Below are 18,457 nucleotides of genomic sequence, written 5' to 3'. Positions count from 1 at the left end.
AGTACGAAACAATAGAATTAATTAGACATCTTATTTGCTCTGCCGTGAGATATCATATTATCATATGATAGGGGTCCCGTCCACTGACGGCCTTTATTCTTTAATCAAAAGCCGATAGTGACCGGCAAAAACAATAAAGAATAAAGAATAAAAAACTTTAGATTGGATTACAATTTGATGTGATATTTAAGTCAAAATATGTTTTTTAATTTGTACAGCCTTTTGGCTACATTAGTTGCGTCTTACATCCTTTACCCTTTTCTTTTTACAGATGTATGCACGGAATCTTATAAAGATTTGTATATAAAGTGACAGGGTAAGAAATGAATGAAGGGATAAATATGAAGAGTTTGATTTTTTGTATTCACTTTTTTATTCATTTTTTATCACATCACTACATAAATCTTTGTATAATTTCTTTGTACATGTAACCATTGTTTTAAAACCCGGACCAGAGGGTAAATCGTTTTGCTGTCCGGGTCACGGTTCAATCGGTCCAACCGGTTGGACCGGTCGATTGGACCAGTGACGTCAGTAATATTTTATTTTTAAAAAATTACCTATTAACCCCTTAAATCTTAATATATTACAAAAATTCCCTTAAAAAAGTTCAAATTGGTCTCTAAAATTTTTATTTATTCCAAAAATACCCCAATAAAATTACCAATTAATCCCTAAACTTTTGATATATCTTCAAAATACCCCTATAAAATTACAAAGTAACCCTCATAATTTTAAAATATTTCAAAAACCCCCCTGAGACCTAAACCGGACCGGAGAAGCTACCGGTTCACGGTCCAACCGGTCCGGTCCGGTTTTTAAAACAGAGCATGTAACATTATTATTTTTTTTTGTGTGGTTGAAACCTCTGATTTAAAAGTCAGATCGATCGGTCTAACCGATTCAATCGAGATCCGATTGTATGTGTCCGATTCGAACTAATATAAAACCCACTATTACTTAAAAACCACTTAAACCCGTTATCAAATCGGATGAACAATGCGACCCACTCGGTCGAACCGGACCTCTTGGTAAACCGGGTCAATATTTAAAATGAAAAAAACCCTAAATCTGATTTATTTTTCACGTGACTCCACTTCTCCATTCTCTTCAATCTCTCAACTCTCCAAAATCGCAACTCCCTTCTCAGATAATTGCACTCAATTCAATCTCTCAACTCCATCTCAACTCTACTCTCCCTTGAACCCTTGCTCGACGACGACAGCACCTCCCTCGTTGGATTTCGATGATAACGCACTTCCCTTCTCCCTTGCTCAACGATGGCAACACTTCCCTTGTTGGATTTCGGTGACGACGCACCTCCCTTCTTCCTTGCTCGATGACGGCAGCACCTCCCTTGTTGGATTGTGTCGCTCAACGACGACATCACCTCCTTCACTGGATTTTGGTAACGATGCACTTCCCTTCTCCCTTGCTCGACGAAGGCAGCATCTCACTCGCTGGATTTCGGCGACAACACACCTCCCTTCTGCCTTGCACGATGACGACACCTTCCTCCTTCGCTGGAATCGACGACGACAACACTTCTCCTGCTCAAAATCGATGAAGATGACACCTCTCTCTTTTGTAAAGATATTTCCACTCTTTTTTTTTTTTTTTTTTTTTTTTTTTTTTTTTTTTTTTTTTTTTTTTTTTTTTGGATAATTTGTTTACTGAATTTGTATGTAAAAAACACTTGCAGTTTTTTTTATTAATTATTAAGTATTTTATCATTTAATTTGTAATGGATGATGTTTGGGGACTTTGGATTGTAGTTAAATTGGGATTGTTATTGAGTTTGAATTGGGTAGTACTTTAAGTTAGTATTATGAAATTTTCAAAAAAAAAAAAAAAAAAAAAAGAAGATATTTTGTTTTGGCTGAGCTAACATCACTGGTCCAACCGACCGGTCTAACCGGTTGGACAGGTTGACCCGTGACCCATACAGTGAAGCGGGTTGCCATCCGGTCCGGGTTTTAAAGCAATGGTTGAAACTTGAAAGCATACTACTTCCTTTTCTCTTAAGATGCGTTTGGATCGGTGACATATAAGATAAAATATGCAATTTTCGTTTATTTTGTAAGATTATGATATTTAGTTTGCAAGTAATAAAACATTATGAGAATCTTTTATTGCAAATAGTATTTATTGTTGGTAATGTGGGGTAATACGATACCCTCCCCCAACTATTGGGATTAAAACATTACTGGGATAATCTAATTTTTATACCTATTTTGCCCTTGATTAAATACCATTTCGAACACAGTTGCCCTTAAATATCTACCAAATAACAATTTCTCAGCCCCTCTACATTTGAGAAATTAGCTAAAACACTCCAGTCATAAAAAGTTTAAAAGTTAACAAAAAACCCTTAGCCACCCAATACCACCGCCGACTGTTACTCACTACCGTTGACGTCAGTCGTTGTAATGATGCACGACTAGCGGGATTTGGTTGGTTGTGCGTTAGTAAGACATTTTCCAGATCCATGGCCGGAAATGACCAGATTTGACCGTTTCTATGATGTTTCACGTCCATAGATCTGTGATCCATGACTAGAATAGGCTTTACCGACGCACGACTGGCCATATACAACCAGTTGTGCGCCATTCTGTCGACTACCGATGACAGCCGGTGGTGGTGGTTGGCTGCCGGTGGTGGTGGCTGGCTGCCGACAATGGCTTGGGGTGGGTGGCGGTGATTTTGCTACAAATTAAAGTTTTATATGACTAGAGTGTTTTAGCAAAATTTCAAATGTAAGGGGTTAAAAGAAATGATTTAAAAAATAATATTATATTAATATTTAAAAAGAAAGAGCAATTTAGTAATCTATATAATATACTTACTCATTTATCCTTCCAACCAAACATATTATTTACAAATTTATTCGAACCAACAAAACATATTTTCTAAATATTCCCAATCATCTTTAAGATGATTTATCTTTCCGTTAATATAACATTCTCCTATAATAAAATATTATATGATCCAAACGCCCCCTTAAGAGTATTTGCTTGTAGAAAAGTGAAAAGCAAAAACCCAATGCTACTTGTATGACAAAGAACTAAAAGCCCAAAAATTGCTATATGATTTTCAGAATTGCAAAGTTTACATTTCGCAACCATAGTGTAGAAAATCACAGTATTCTTTATGACATTGTAAGGTAAAGGCAAATCAACAAATGTGAACGCAAAATCCCTGTACACTTTGACGCAAACATGTAAAAGGTTGAAACTTGAAAATAAATATTTCTTTCCTACGTACAAAACTCGCCTTCGTATTTGGTAATTTATTTTCTAGGTTCAACAACTGTACACTGTGATCAGTATCTTTACCACTCATATGTGCAAACAGTGCCCTCTGCTATAGAGATTTTGCCATTATAAACAAGGCAATTCCTAACATTTACCATTTTACTCTCTATTTTCCTTTTATCCTTCTCACAGATTTCCAGTAATATTCTTTCAACCCCGACATCACAAGTGAAAATTGATGGAAGTCGCCAAGCATCCATAATCTTAAAGGTCTCAGACATTCTTCATGATGTAACTCAACCATTGACAGTCAGATAATTTTGTTCACTCCCTAATGGCCATTTTCAATTTCTTCCTTTCCCAGAGGCTGTCTCGGATACATAGTAACTGCCAATAATAAACAGAATACAAGACCAAATACTCCACTGAACGGTTGGAATGGATAAGTTCCAGTTACCCAAACAGGGAAATGCGGATTGTAGGTTAGGAAGCCACCAGTTTGTAAAACCAAACTAGAGGCCATAATCCCAGCACGCAAACCAATTGGAACAGAAAGGCTGCCTTGACTTCTTTGACGAAGACCTGCCAGAGCCAAAGATAATAGCCATAGTCCTGGAATTGCCTGTGGAGACCTGAAATCTCAATGGCAAGTTACCATAAGTGGTTGGAAGAGTGATTGCCATATCATTCTTAAAACTCAATGCTATAACATACCAACTAAGTTAACATATCTATAGCAGAAATTTTGGGGAAAACGAAGATCAACAGAATGATCAATGAATTCCTTGTAGCAAAACATTATCATATTGTAAGAATTATTTCATTAATTGAATCTGGCAATTGAAGAGGTTAGGTCAGCAAAATATGTCATCTCAAGATTCTCAACATAACAATACTGCTTGATCAAACACCTTTAATTAGCATGGATGCTCATTCACTATTAACTAATTTGTCAACTGAAATTTAAAACTAAATTTTGACCCAAATGAAAGTTCAAGGACCTAAAGAAAGTCTTAACCTTTTTTGTTACACGTTTCCCATAATTTAGAAGGGCCAAAATTTTCATGGTAGAACGGCCAATATATTGCTAACAAAATGGGAGAAAGGAAAATCAAGATTGTAAGGCTAGATTAACTCTTTCAACTCCATATGAGATCAAGGATGGGAAAGTAATGGCAAACATTAAAACAGTAAAATTACATCAATATAATACTGCAAAATAGCAATTAAAAATATACCTCTGAAATAGAGAAAATGCAAGTCCCGAGATCATAATTCCACGATGATAACCAAGATCTGTGGCAATTTCTTCAGGCAACCATGACCTGAAAAGCAATTCTTCAACTAGCAGTACGGCAGTTGCTGTTATGATACCTCGACATGCCAGCATAAAGGATTTCCCACACACTCTGAGCCACGTCACAGCATTTAAAGGTGATGGAATACTTGATGGCCAAGAGAAATTTGCACAACCGAGTAAAGCCTTCACTGACTGTAGTAATAGCACAAGCATGACACCTGCAATAAACCCCTTCAAAAAATTTTGGCCCTGCTAAGGGAAAAGCTCAATGTTAATTCTTTCTCCAAGACAAGCAAAGCCAGAGGATGCATATCCATTTAAAGACCATAAGGTTGCAATACAATATGGAAGTCAGGTGAATCAACATCCAAACTACTTATTAATTTAAAAATTATATATTCACTAAAACGAGGAGAAGAAATTGTCATTTAATTACACCTTTGATGACAAAGATCAATGGAATCACAGACAAATAAGAAATCTAAAACTGTTTTTGGTGGAATGGGATATTGAAAAAAATGAAGCACGAGAAACATTGAGAGTTTGTTTGCCTAGAAGGAGGTCACAATTAATTAGACACTGGCACAAAATGCTAGATCTTCGCAATCCTTTCACTACCTTGAAATCAACGGACAATTCTAACTTCACTTAAATTCACATAAAGATTGTTCCAACATGCCACTACTGCTGCACACTGCTGAACTAGTGGGCAAAATTTGATATTCAGGCTAAAACTTCAGTTCCAATGAGGATCACCCCATTGTCATCATGAACATAAACATTAAATCAGTCGCAGTTGCTAATGTCTAGACCTTGTCTGACATATATTTCTAGATTATAATCATACCTTGGATAACGAAGTCATATCAAGCCCATACCGCTCCAGTGGATTTTCATATCCATGTATTCTTCTGCCCCATATCACGACCAGTATCATAACAGCAGTATAGAGCCCAATGATGCAAGCAAGCTCTGCAATTCTGGAGGGATTATTTGTTGCCCAACTCTGCACAAGAGTTGGCAGCAGCGGAACAACAACAGGTGACCATAGAACAAGCACCATGCCGACAAAACCAAGAATCCTAAGGGAAGAACCAAAAATTTTAAAAGAATTACTAATAAAATAATATACATGTAATTTAAAAAAAAAAAGATCTATTACTTCATTCATTTAACTCTACAAAATTCTTATTAAACCATCTAGGGAAGACTAGATGTCCCTTTACCAGTCTGTTCTACAAGGGTCAATATCTTCTCTTCGGAATAGAGTGTAAGCCTACAGTTCAAGTAGGTTGCAGTGGTTATACGAATCAAAAACTAATACTATCTTCCATTTCAGCCAAAATAGGGAAAAACTCTTAATAAGAAAAATACTTCCTTATATTGATTTTAACTCCTGTCAAGTTAATTTTGGTTTACTACAGTTTTCCTAAGGAGAAAAGGAGATTGATAGATGAAACATTAGATACTGCATAATGACCTTTAAGAATACCTTTGGAACAATGGGCGATCAGCTATACGCAGAAACAAGATAAGCTTGTCAGTCAGACTCATTGCACCACGTAGACCACCCCAAAGCAAAGCAATTTTGCCAACTAGCTTCAACATGCCACCCTTTTGTCCTAAATCGGCCAACATTGTGACCAACCTGTTCACGTAGGAAGTGAAAAAAATACTCTTTAAAAAATAAACTGAAAAAGTCCTTAAAAAAAAAATATATAAACAAGTTATGAGTTAAAGACCTGTCTTGATCCACTTCACCACCTCCCTTTGTTGGTACTACTGGACCAGCAACTGACATGGCTTTCTCAGCAAGGCTTGTGACTATGCTATTCTGGTTTCTTTCAGACATTGCCTCCTCCAGCTTCGCGGGTTCTTTCTGATGATTTTCTTTCTCATTTAAGGGCTTGGACATATTTTCACCAATTTTGTTTTCATACGAATCCTTCACATTTACGTTCAGCAGCAAGCATGAGAAACACACATGTAAGACTCCCACCCCCTCAACCCAAGAACAAATAATAGATAATGACATAATGAAAGTTCATAACTATAAAATATGGAGAACAGACTTGCTGCTATTACATAAATAAATAATACAGAATAATTAACATATTAGTGCTGCAATATACTTCAAGAAAAGAGATATTTCTAACGCTCTCAAGCACCTGAGAAACAAATTGCAGACAAACTATCACACAGCAGAATCTGCTACCTAGAGGAAGAAAGATACCTATACCCAGTAAAGAACTTATATGCTGAGAATGAAGTTTGTGTTAGTGTCTATTTTATACAATTAGTTTAGAAAAGCCACACAGAAAAAGGAAATACATATATGTCAAATACGCACTTAAATAAATTAATGCATACCGATTGCTTTACAAGTAATGCAGATGCTCCCAGGGCAGCTGTAACAGCACCAGCCATGACACCTCCATTGTTTAAGTTTTTCAATTTATCCCCTACCACTTCTCTGTTCACTGAAACATTTGAACTAGTGTTTTTGTCAAAAGGCATCTGACTAATCTTTGTTACCCCGACCTTATCGTGTTTTCTCCCCCCAGATTTCTTGTTTAGATCATAGACCATCAGTTCTTTTTGACCATTATCATTCTCAGTAGACACATTGAAATATTTTCGCAAAGCAGCTAAACTAGAGCCTCCAATAACACCAACTGGAAGCACTTTTCTCAGATAACTTGTGCCCTGGACAGCAGAGGAAATGGCTCTAATAATATTTTCACCTTGAAGTGCGCCAACTTTTTCGGAAGTACAGTCCATACTGTAGTGTTTATCATCCAAATACCAAATATGTTCCCTGTCATTCCCAACAGCCAAAGAGACAGCATTTGCCACTTTTTCTATATCTCTAACAACATTTGATTCCATTTCTTTCCTATCAGATGGACTTAGCTTGCGTTCAACTTCGACCTTCAAAGAATTAAACATAATATTTTTCACAAAGCGCATCAACTCTGTCAATGCAACCTCGCTACTTTCAACATTTTCACTCATATGATCCTTCATTTTATATTCTCCAGCGGGTTCTTGTTGTTTATCTGTATCTAATATTACATATGGTGGTTCAATAAATTTATCTGCATCATCTACCTCTGCAAATGAGTGGGCTTGCACTTCTCTGTCATCATCCTCACAAGTGCTAAAATCACGAATAGAATCTCCGAAATTTCCAGTTTGTTCCCAGAGCTTCCATTGACCTTCTTCTGGAAAGTAGTCAAGCAATAGAGCAGTAGTTGTATCCAGATCCAATGATTTGGCATTTGGCATTTTTGAGATAGGATATCTGCTTAAGTGTTCATTTTGTGTTGACTCCCCATAAGGATTCACAGGGTTGTATAATGGTAAGTTATTTCCATAATTTAGTCCATCTGAATTTACAGACAAAAGTTTGCTCCCAACTATTTCCCTCTTTTTCTCCATATCTAAACTTTTAGCTATCTTATTTCCCTGAGAATAATTAGGACCATTGCTATCAAATAAAATGGGATTTTGATTGTGTTCACCCTCCACTCTCTCAGTTCTTGCATCATGATGAATGTCCATACCACTTTCACAACTATTATCTGTAGAAGGATCAGATGATGCAGGAGACTGTAAACTCAGCTCATTCCCAAAGTCTTCTTTTTCCAATCTTTCATGACTTCCAATTCTTTGTTTCTCAGAGAAATGATCAATTTTCTCATCCTTAACCTCATTTCTCTCCTTGACATCATTTGCATCACCATTTTCCTCTTCCAACTGAGTAATCATATTTTCTATTACACCGAAAACATTGTTAACAGCCATTTGGGTGGAATCATCCATTCCTGTCAGTGCATCTAGTGCTTGAGAAACACTGAAGGTAGAAGGATTAAGATCAGGTGCAGGCTGCAAAGTTTTATTTTCTCTCTTCCGATTATCATCTCCTTCCTTCTCAATTGATTGAGCTTCAGAAGAGGATCCCATAGGCGAAACTGTGTCCTCTGTAACATTGGCAGATGTCATCTTATTTTGATCAGAGGAAGGATCAAGGGCTTTATCTCCGGCTTTCTGGGTACTATTCTCAGGTTTTGTTTCTACTTGGGATACTCCACCTTCCTGTTCCACTTTGGACTCATATTCCTCAGGACCTACAGCCTTTTCAGGCTGACCAGTATTGTTAGAATTAGCACTTATCTCTGATCCCTTATCACCAATGTTAGAATATGGAACAGCCTTTTCTTTAGTGAACCCATCATTTTCATGATTATTTCCAGACTCGTTAGTGTTCTTGCTGACTGAACTAGAAATATCAGATTGAGGACCACTCATTGACTTAGATAGACCTACATCATCAGATTTCGGAAAATTTTCTGAAGGTAATCCACCATCAGGCTTGGCCATGCCAGGTTGTACGTTGTCAGAGCCCTCCGCCAAATTGTCAACCCTTTTCACCTGATCTGCTCTATGAGGATCTTTATACAACCCTTCAGCACTTGATATTCCTATGACTTTCTCTTGGATCTTTGACTTTACGTTAGGTATCTTACCAATATCCAGAAGTCCATCTAATTTTAAGTTTCTGCCCTCAACATGCAAAATCCCAGATACTGCAGCCATAAGATTTCCGCGCACATCTTCAGGCACAGCATCTTGCAGAGCTTTCATAATTGTCTCTCCTTGACCAACAGCAGTCAAGACCTGGACATAAAAATTACTGAAACATTATAATAACCAAAGGAAGGAACAAGTTAATGTAACTGGAAATTTCATATCCTAAAACTTATGTATAAGTATTTTAACCAGAATAAGTTTTCTTTAAGATATATCCTAAGACTTCATATGATCAACTTGTTCATAAATTTTTTTTTACTTGTGGTACAATATACTGATAGATTGCCATGGTATCAGATGTACCCACACATTGTTTTTTCTTCTTTTCATCTCTTTTCATGATATGCCTTTTTTTCTGGATTAGAAATTATAAACTTTGTAATAAGAATTAAACGCCAGTATGTGAAGAAACTCTGCAAACTAGGTGCCATGAAGAATAAAAAAACCAAGGGGAAACAAATTCTGTACGAAATACAACGAATAATCATCCCTACCCTGGACACAAAGCACGAAGACTATACAAAATCAACTTAGCAGCCCTCCTCATTGAGATGAATAAAGAAAAAAAACAAGAATCCTGTAACTCCTTGGGAATCAAAGCAGAAAAAGCAAACTCTCAGCAGTTTCAGCAAAAGCTTTTTAAAGGCAGGTGAGAATTTTTTATTTGAAAGTGGTCAGAGGGTAAGAAGTAGTTAAGTTAAATTATTTCTTTAAGATGCCAATTATATCCATATTGCGTTAATAAAAGACAGTTATTTCCTCATTCCATATTCAAAATCATTTTAAATTATAAGCCTAAAATATTTTTATTTTTAAGCACACATATACACTTGCATGCTTGAATTTTTATGCTCACTTCAAATCAATCATGTACAAGACTACGGCTCCAAAAATGTAATATTAGCATGTAACATATTGAGCCCAGAGTAATTAAGAGATGAATGTCAAAACAAGAAATAGCAAATTCAATGATTACCTTTTTCTTCTCTTCTTCTGTCAGTGTGCCAGGCATAGTTACGTCAAGCATATTCATAACCACTTGTGTAGACTGTAACACTTGGCTCCTTTCGCTATCTACTGGACTGCCTTCCTCCTCTTTGACCAGTTCTGCGTCAACAGGACCAGTCTCCTGCAATGCACCATTGTCCATTTCTTGCAATTCCTTTTTGTCAAGCTCCACATTTCTTTGTGGCTCTCTTCTGTATCTTTGATGGATGCTATCATTATCATTACTTTTTTCCAGCATTTCCTTTATACCGTCAATGGAATAACTGTTCAAAGCATTTGTCTGACTAAGATCTAAGAGCTTGTTAACTTTAACATCCTTATCAGTTGCTCTACCTTCCACAAGAGCTAAGCCTTTTGAAGGGTTGATGGTAACATCTACATCTTTCAGAAGCGGATGACGACCCTTTAATAGTCCAAGCTCCACGGCTGTGAGCCACTGCATTCACAAAAAGAATACTGATCAGAATATCACTTGTCACCCTAATATCCAACATATTTGATGGAATTGAGGGGGATGAAATTATAATTTCAAATAAAATATGATAATTGGGTAAGGGAAATTACTCATGACAATTATCGAACTTAAAAGCTTTGAGGCATAGTGACGAAGAGATTCCTTTTTTTTTTTTTTTTTTTTGATAAGAAACCATTAAACTATGTTAAAGAAGAGGTTGATGTATGTATATCAGTGGACTAGAAATCTACAGAGAGATAAAAAAATCTGAAGAGGGGAACTATTATCTGCAAGACAGTGAAAAAAATATACCAAACATAATCTTCCATTCCCTATCCTAGAATAAGCAAACAAAGTTAGCCCAAGATCTCCTCCCAACTTTGAAACTGAAGCCCAACTAGAAGCAAAAGGTCTAACTCTATCCCATAAAGCCTCATTGTTATCATCTCCTTTCTCACCAAATATACGATTATTTGTTTTTCCCATATAAACCAACTCCAAAGAAATTTAGCTCTCTTTCCCTCTTGAAAAGAAACACATAAATGCAACCAAGAGATTCCAACACAATAAGTCCCTTAAAAGATTCTACTGTTCTTGCTGATCAAGATATGAACGAAAATTGAATTGCTGAGGACCGAACATAAAATAAAATAAATTAAAAAACAAAGTGAAAAATAAAAATACTATAGCTGAGTATCAGATCAGAGTATTGTTATAGACAAGAAATGATCTTCATTCCCTGAACATCAAATCAAAATTTCAGGGAAAAAAAAATCTAACTCTCCACAGCTAGCATTCTCAGCAAAGAGAAAATTGCTCATTAAATTCTAACACAAATATATTCCGTATGGGTAAATTTAAGTAAATAAAGAGATATAAAAACTTAATGGTTTACACTAGGATTTCAAGAAGCAGCTATAAAGAATTCAAAACAATGAAATTCAGAGATAGTTTATTTAAAAGTTATGTTACAGTAATCTTAGTGTGATTCTTAGAACTATAAACACAATAGATGAAAATTATTAAATGATTCAAAAGACCCAGACATTGCAATGGAAATGATAGAAATTATCAGCCGCCCATTCAGACAAACAACCCACCTTTGTTGACAATGAGGTAGATTTAAATTCCTGTATTCAATCTTCAGTAGCCAACGAGAAAGAAGTCATTACCTCGATGGTAAGATGCTGGCACCAATATTCAGCAGCTCTATTACTTGCAATAATAGTAGATGGAGGACAAGAACACAAGAGAAGGCTAGTATATGGATTTTCAGCTATCAAACTGCGTGGGACGGAAAACGGTGGCAGTGTTCCACTATCATTCTGACAAATTGACAGGATTATGATTAGTTAACTTCTGTTAAAGGGACAGAGCACTTATCTTAATGATCAACTTCAGAATAGTGGAATGGTTGACAAGCAAGACATTATTGACAGCAGATAACTGATGCATATTTTGCAAAATCACAACCACTACTAGATCTTTAAGCAGATAATTAAGAAAGATGTTTGCCATACTGAGAGACAGAAAAAGTGAATTATATTGCATTGACCACTAAAGCTATCTAATTTTTGCATTTAATGGTAGGTAACAGCTTATCATGTGCATTATTTATAATTTTCAACATATGTGCTAAAATATAATCATGTGTTTGTATGCTTGTAGAAGAACCACAGATAGTAAATGTTATTATCAGGCTTGCAAGTATGTGGCTATCTCCTAACGAAAACTGCATAGCAACCTCAAAATGGTTGACGTATTTTTTTATAAATGAGAGTGTGTTAGGATCCCACATTGGAAGGGAAAGGGGTGGGCATGTGGTTATAAGAGCTTGGGCACCCCCCCTTGACAAGTAGGTTTTCCAAGGAGAGTTCTACCCAAGTCCACAAAAAGACCACTATCTATCTCAATTCTATCAAGGGCCTACTGCTTAGCTCAATTTCTATCAATTTGGGATTGGGTTCCTATCAAATGGTATCAGAGCAGACTCCACCTTCCGAGCCCATGCAGCAAGGCTCAGTGGCCCCCCGAGGGGTGGAGAAGGAGAGTTGTTGACAAGCTTCTAGGCGAAGTAAGACTCGAAGGGAGGGCAGTAAAGGCCGATGAGGGCATGCGCTCTCTAGAAAAAAGACCAACGAGGGTGTTGGGTCTCGAAGTAAGGGGAAATGTTGGGATCCCACATTGAGAGGGAAAACGGGTAGACATGTGGTTTATAAGGGCTTGGGCATCCTCCTTTGGCAAGCCGGTTTTCCAAGGAGAGTTTTACCCAAGCCCACAAAAAGAACACTGCCTAGCCCAATTCTATCAAAGGCCTACTGCCCAGCCCAATTTCTATCAATTTAAGAGTGGGTTCCTATCAAAGTGCAACCTTGACAACTCTCCTTACACATGTTACACAAGTTCCATGTCCTTAAGTGAAAATTGGAGACATATCCTACGAGTCACAGAAATTTTGGAAATTCCTCATTGCGTGGTGTTACTAAAGTTGCAAGTTAAAACTAGCTATGCTCGCTCACCCTGGTAAGAGGTAACTCAATTAACCTGCTACTGGACTCATAACAACAAATGAACCCATTTTGACTAACCTACATCTGGACTGGACTTGACTCAGATGTTATCTTATAAGCCCAGCCACCTAAGACTGACAAGGTATAATACTCAATTAAGATTACTCATGATATAGAAAAGTGAAGCTTGAGAACCCTTTATATCTAGCTCAGTACAACAAAGCAGAAAAATAGATTCTAAATAAAGAAGAAAAGATCCTAGAAATATGTTCCATTGAACCATATAAACAATACCATAAGTTTTGGCCAATATTGGAACAGGCATAATTCAAGAATAAATTGGTCTTGTGCAAAGTCCAAAGCAAGATGGAATTAGAACCACAAAAATATGCACCTGTATAAATAGAACAGGAATCTTCACATTTCCAGCCATACTTCGAGTACTAGATTCCGAATAGAAGTCTTCAATGGCCTCAAAACCATAAGATACCATAGATATTGCTTGTTCAAAATCACGAACAGATTTTGCCAATAGAGCCTTTTCCACATCAAAACCTTTTGCTCGGCCTTGAAATAATTCCTGAAGAATTAACTTAGAATAAGTTGTGAGAACAAACCTAAGGATCCTACTTAAATTAAACGACTAACAAGATTTGGAAAAATAAAACATTGAGTGTTGCATTCCTCCAATGAACGTTTGAAACATTTGCACTGGAAGAGTAAAACATTTGAAGCAATAATCAACCTTGTTAGATCGCAGGATATCTATCAATCCATTAGTGAGCTTCTGATCCAAGGCAATGTGATGAGGAGAGGACCTTGTGACCTCCTCTAAGTCAAAAGGATTGTCTATGCACGTTACAGCTGTAAGAGGTGTGCTTTCTCCAACTTCTGCCAAGTATTTTGTCAACATGTTTGCACCATATCCCCAGCCAACACCCATCAAAGTTGTCCATGGCCTTGCCTTGTTGATGAACTGTATAGCAGTGCAGATATCATCGCTGTCAGCAGCCGTAAATAACCTACATAATGTAGTTAAGCAGCCCTACTATCAGGTTAGTTTTGGAAAGAAATATTCAACAAGAACCTGTACAGATTAGTTATCACCTAGAGCTCAAGTATGAGACTCAAACAAATGACGAAGAGGAACTCAGGCACAGTCTCATTCATTTGTCATACTAGCAATGACATCCCATCAAGCCACACCTTTGCTTTAACCAAATAACAAGTCATGTTCCCTTTTTTATCTTCACTTTGTCCACCCCTTTTTATTCTCAGGTTTATTCTACACAACGACAAGCTCACATCCTTCCTCAAACAACAACCAAAATCAAAACCATTGCAGTGTTGGCAGCCAGTAAAGTCTTTTGACATTTTACGATAAAACATGATTATGCAACAAATTGTCAATCATAAGGCCAAAAAAAGAAATTTCTCGTCTAATAAACACAACAAACTAATTGTATCCAGAACTTTCCCACACATCAAAACACAACAAATTAAATTACTGCAATATTAGAAAAAGTTTGAAATGCTCAAAATAAACAGCAGCTTGGTTGCTTACCGAGCTGTGGTAAGAGGCGAACCACCACAACCTCTAGGATTCATAACCACCGGAAAGAACCCGTGCTCCAGTGTTTCACAAACAAACGACCGAATACTCTTCTCCATGCTGCCCTCCGCGGTTCCCGGCACCAACAACAAAGTGGTGTCCAATCCATGCTCCTCCATCAGGTCCAAATTCGCAGGCCAATCTAACGAAACGACACCACCATCCTCCGTATTTATACAAACTCTTTGGTACTTCAATTTCGTCTCCAATTCACTCGCCCTCTCATCATCTCCACTTCTCACCTGAATCCTCCCACTATTTAATCTCACAAAATGTCTATCTTCCTTCACGAGCTTCTCATTTACATTCTCTAAGAAATCACTGTCTTTTAACGATATGGAAGGGCACCGAAGAATGACAAAACGATTAAACGGCGTCGGACTGGTGAACAAAACCCAATTTCCAATACATGATAGTGGGGGCGGTTTATTAGAAGTGGACTGAGAGGCATAAATAGCGAGTCCAGAGAAAAGGCCTAAAGCCGGAGCGAGCAAATCGAGGGAGCTAGTGGAGGCGAAGAGGTTTGGCAAGCTATGAAAGAGGTTTTCGAAAGGATAGTTGAGGCTACTTCTAACAGTAAGTTTGAAACGGCGACGTTTCCGATAGACGCGAACTTGGAGGAAGTGGATAGAAGTTTTCTTGAAGAGAATAGTGGAGGTGGAGGTGGAAGCGGTGGCGTGGAAAGAATTGAGGCGGAGATCATTGGCAGAGAGGTTCATAGTAATTTCAATGGCATGGATTGAGAAGGGACAGGACAAAGCGTAAAGCGCAAAACAAGTTCTGGAAGCGAAATTTGAAAGGAGGGATTGGATGTTGATGGTGGTGGTGGTGGTGGTGGTCGGGATTTTGCGCCTTAGTTTACCCGCGAAAGAACATATGGTTTCGGTTTGTTCCACATGGATCCCACCGTTACAACAGGGACTAGGAACAAAATGAACCGTTAATAATTTATTTTCCAATTTCACCCCTTGATATATTCCTCCAATTATTAGAGCATATTATTTGTCCAAGTTGTATTCCGGTTATTGCTCTTGCCACAATTATTACCATATATATTAAGAATAATCCTAGGCCAACAACCCCCTCTCACAACACAGACGTGGCACCTAATCTAACACTGTCACGGCAGCTCTACCACACCTAAAACAGAAACGATTGTTCTTTTCATATGAAACGATTGTTTCTTATAAATGTATGATCATTAGAAACGAAAGTGTTGTGAGTGAATGCTGAAACGGTGTCGTATTGAATTTAATGGAACGGTGTCGTTTGTGAGACAGCTCCTGAATGATCCTGACCGCTAATTCAGAAGGAAAGCCAACGGCTGAGATCAATCCTCCAGTCAACGCTATAAAAGGTTTAGGGTTCCTGTTATAACAGTAGATCGAACAAAAATTGAGAGCAGGTTTTCGTTTTTCTTTAGAAAACTAGGGTTCTTACTTTGAGTATGATTTTTCTGTGTAATCTGTGGGTTTCTTGAGTGGTTTGGGTTAATCAATCAAGGGAAAGAACTGTTGTGTTCTTGTTATAGGGATTTCTAGGATAGAGGAGTCCTAGGGCAGATTACGGGTTCAGAAAGTGGTGTTCGATCTGGGTTTTCTTGGAGAGTCTTTCTTTTGTAATTGTGACTGTAATCGAGTGTTCTTTAATCATAGTGCAGCGAACTCTCTTTCCAGAGTTCAACGTGGATGTAGCTTGCTCAAATCGGGCAAGTGAACCACGGTAAAGATCTTGTGTTGTTGCTTGTGTTTTCTGGGTTTATTGTTTGTTTCAGTTCTCTTTATAGGTTGATTGCATAACAGAAAGGAACGACCGTTTCTCAAGAGGAGGAGACAAAGAAGAAGAAGAGAAGACAAGAGCCATTTCTTATAAAGGTATGGCTGTTAGAAACGGAAGGAATGAATGTTTCTCAAGAGGAGGAGAAGAAGAAGAAGAAGAAGAGAAGACGAAGAAAAGAGAAGGAAATGTTCCTTTAAGGAACATCCATTCCTTCATAGGGGACGACCGTTCCTTCTCTAGGAATGACCGTTTGTTTCCCGTAATGCATGTATGCCTTGAGTGTGGTAGGAGCTGACCTGATAGCGCTAATCAGTTGACACGTTAAGGTTGTAAGAGAAGTTTATGAGAATAAGTTGTTAGTATAACATTACTCATATATTAATATTAAGAATAAAGAGTGATGCGCCTGCATGGAACTCACTAATTATTATTTTGTATACACAATTTGAGGATAATATTCTTACAAATCATAAATATGAGCAGGGATTTCGGAAAAGCCTTCTTCTTTTATTTTCAAGTGAACTTGCTACAAGTAATGTTAGTGATTATCTAATAACTGTATTTACATCAAGGAACTTCCAAATAAGAGAGAGCAGTTGTTTTAAGATAGAACAAATTTTTAACTTATTTGATCTTCAATGGATCGGGAATATTGTGTGATTTGGTTGGAAGAAAAAAAAAATGATTGAGTTTACTCAGGCAAGAACAGAAATTCAGTCTTCAAATATTTTTTAAGGCCGTTCTTTCCAAGTTTGGATAGAAAAATTTAGGAATAGGAAATGGTTCTTCATCCACATTTATAGAGTTCAGGGTTTGCAGAGAATTATCATTTCTAAAGGTTATGATTTTGAAGGCTATGGGAAAATGATATAGGCTCTAGAATCCATACTCAGGTGAGGCAGGTGCTAATGAAACCAAGGTCAATAGTAAGCAAGAAGCTTTAAGGAGCTTAAATCTGAGAAGACTATTGAGATCCTTTGTAAAATGTGTTAAACTTTAGGCGATGGAAGAGGGCAATAGGGAACCACCATTAGGTAGCCCGGCAGTAAAAAAAAAAAAAAAAAAGTAAAAGGAGGCTTCATCCGCTTTTTAGTTTGAATCATCCTAGACACTAATAGGGATGATCATTGAGGTTCTTATTCAACCAGTAGTTTCAAGACCTCGGAAGATTGGTTGAGGTATATGCAAGCTGATTCGGATAATCCTAGTGAAAAAAAAAAGGCAATAGTGTTCAAAAGATTTAGTATGTGTGATGAATGTGCAAAAATAAGACAGAATTTAAAAAAAAAAAAAAAAAGATTTAAGGAAGCTTTAAGCTTCAGCATTTTAAAGATGATAAAAAACTATTTTCTTTTGCTTGTATTCTAATGAAGAGAAGATTTTGGGATCAATGGGCTTCCCTAAATCGAAAGAAAAGTCATACATAGATTTGAAAAATTGGTACCCATTTGCAAAAAAACATTTGACAAGAGGCTATTAACAAATCAATGGGTTTAAATACTATTACTGGCCAAATGACTTGCGCATACCCAGGGTTTGCTGTAAAGACAGAGTGGTACCTAAAAGGTTTGAAAACGACAAACAAGTACCTTCCGTCATGTGCTGTTAGTGATTTTTGTTTGTTAACAGTGAAAAGACTAAAATGCCCTTCAAAGTTTGATATTTTAGTTTTTTACAAATTTAAAAATTTCTAAAAAACCCCCTAGGTTTGCTAATTTAACTAAACACCCCTATATATAAAAAGTTTGTTAAATGACAAAAACACCCCCACTACCTACAGTGCCAGATTCCGGCCACCACAGTTAGAATCTGGCCGAAAATTGCGTTACGACACAGACCCGTCGGATCTGTGTCGTAACGCTACGATTTGGCCTTTTCCGGCCAGATTCGTGGTTGATCTGGCCGGAAAAGGCCAGATCTACGACCAGATCTGGTTGTCGACGCCGC

At 37.2% G+C, this 18,457-nt stretch overlaps 1 protein-coding gene across 1 annotated transcript; it reads right to left on the bottom strand.

Annotated features, from left to right (window-relative positions):
- Nucleotides 1–3,076: 3,076 nt before the first annotated feature.
- On the bottom strand, nucleotides 3,077–15,609 carry LOC116142018. Its single transcript, XM_031427475.1, has 11 exons — nucleotides 14,684–15,609; nucleotides 13,865–14,141; nucleotides 13,514–13,699; nucleotides 11,782–11,934; nucleotides 10,124–10,591; nucleotides 6,925–9,234; nucleotides 6,297–6,499; nucleotides 6,047–6,202; nucleotides 5,402–5,636; nucleotides 4,493–4,803; nucleotides 3,077–3,886 (listed from the first exon to the last, which is right to left on the bottom strand). The coding sequence occupies exons 1-11, from the start codon at nucleotides 15,448–15,450 to the stop codon at nucleotides 3,586–3,588; spliced, it is 5,367 nt and encodes a 1,788-aa protein (XP_031283335.1). The 5' UTR covers nucleotides 15,451–15,609; the 3' UTR covers nucleotides 3,077–3,585.
- Between the last annotated feature and the right edge of the window lie 2,848 nt (nucleotides 15,610–18,457).

The sequence above is a fragment of the Pistacia vera genome, unplaced genomic scaffold, assembly GCF_008641045.1.
Source record: "Pistacia vera cultivar Batoury unplaced genomic scaffold, PisVer_v2 Contig404, whole genome shotgun sequence".
Classification (NCBI taxonomy): Eukaryota; Viridiplantae; Streptophyta; class Magnoliopsida; order Sapindales; family Anacardiaceae; genus Pistacia; species Pistacia vera.
Note: the sequence above shows the minus strand (reverse complement) of the source record. Positions and strands in the feature narration are given on the sequence as shown.

Bases quoted from the DNA above. Each gene is read 5' to 3' on its own strand.
- LOC116142018 (XM_031427475.1), bottom strand. From the start codon at position 15,450: ATGAACCTCTCTGCCAATGATCTCCGCCTCAATTCTTTCCACGCCACC. The intron at 11,935-13,513 runs GTGCATATTTTT...TCAATTTGTCAG, and splicing joins TTCCTGTTCTATTTATACAG to AATGATAGTGGAACACTGCC. The intron at 5,637-6,046 runs GTATTCTTAAAG...TTCTTCCCTTAG, and splicing joins GATCGCCCATTGTTCCAAAG to GATTCTTGGTTTTGTCGGCA.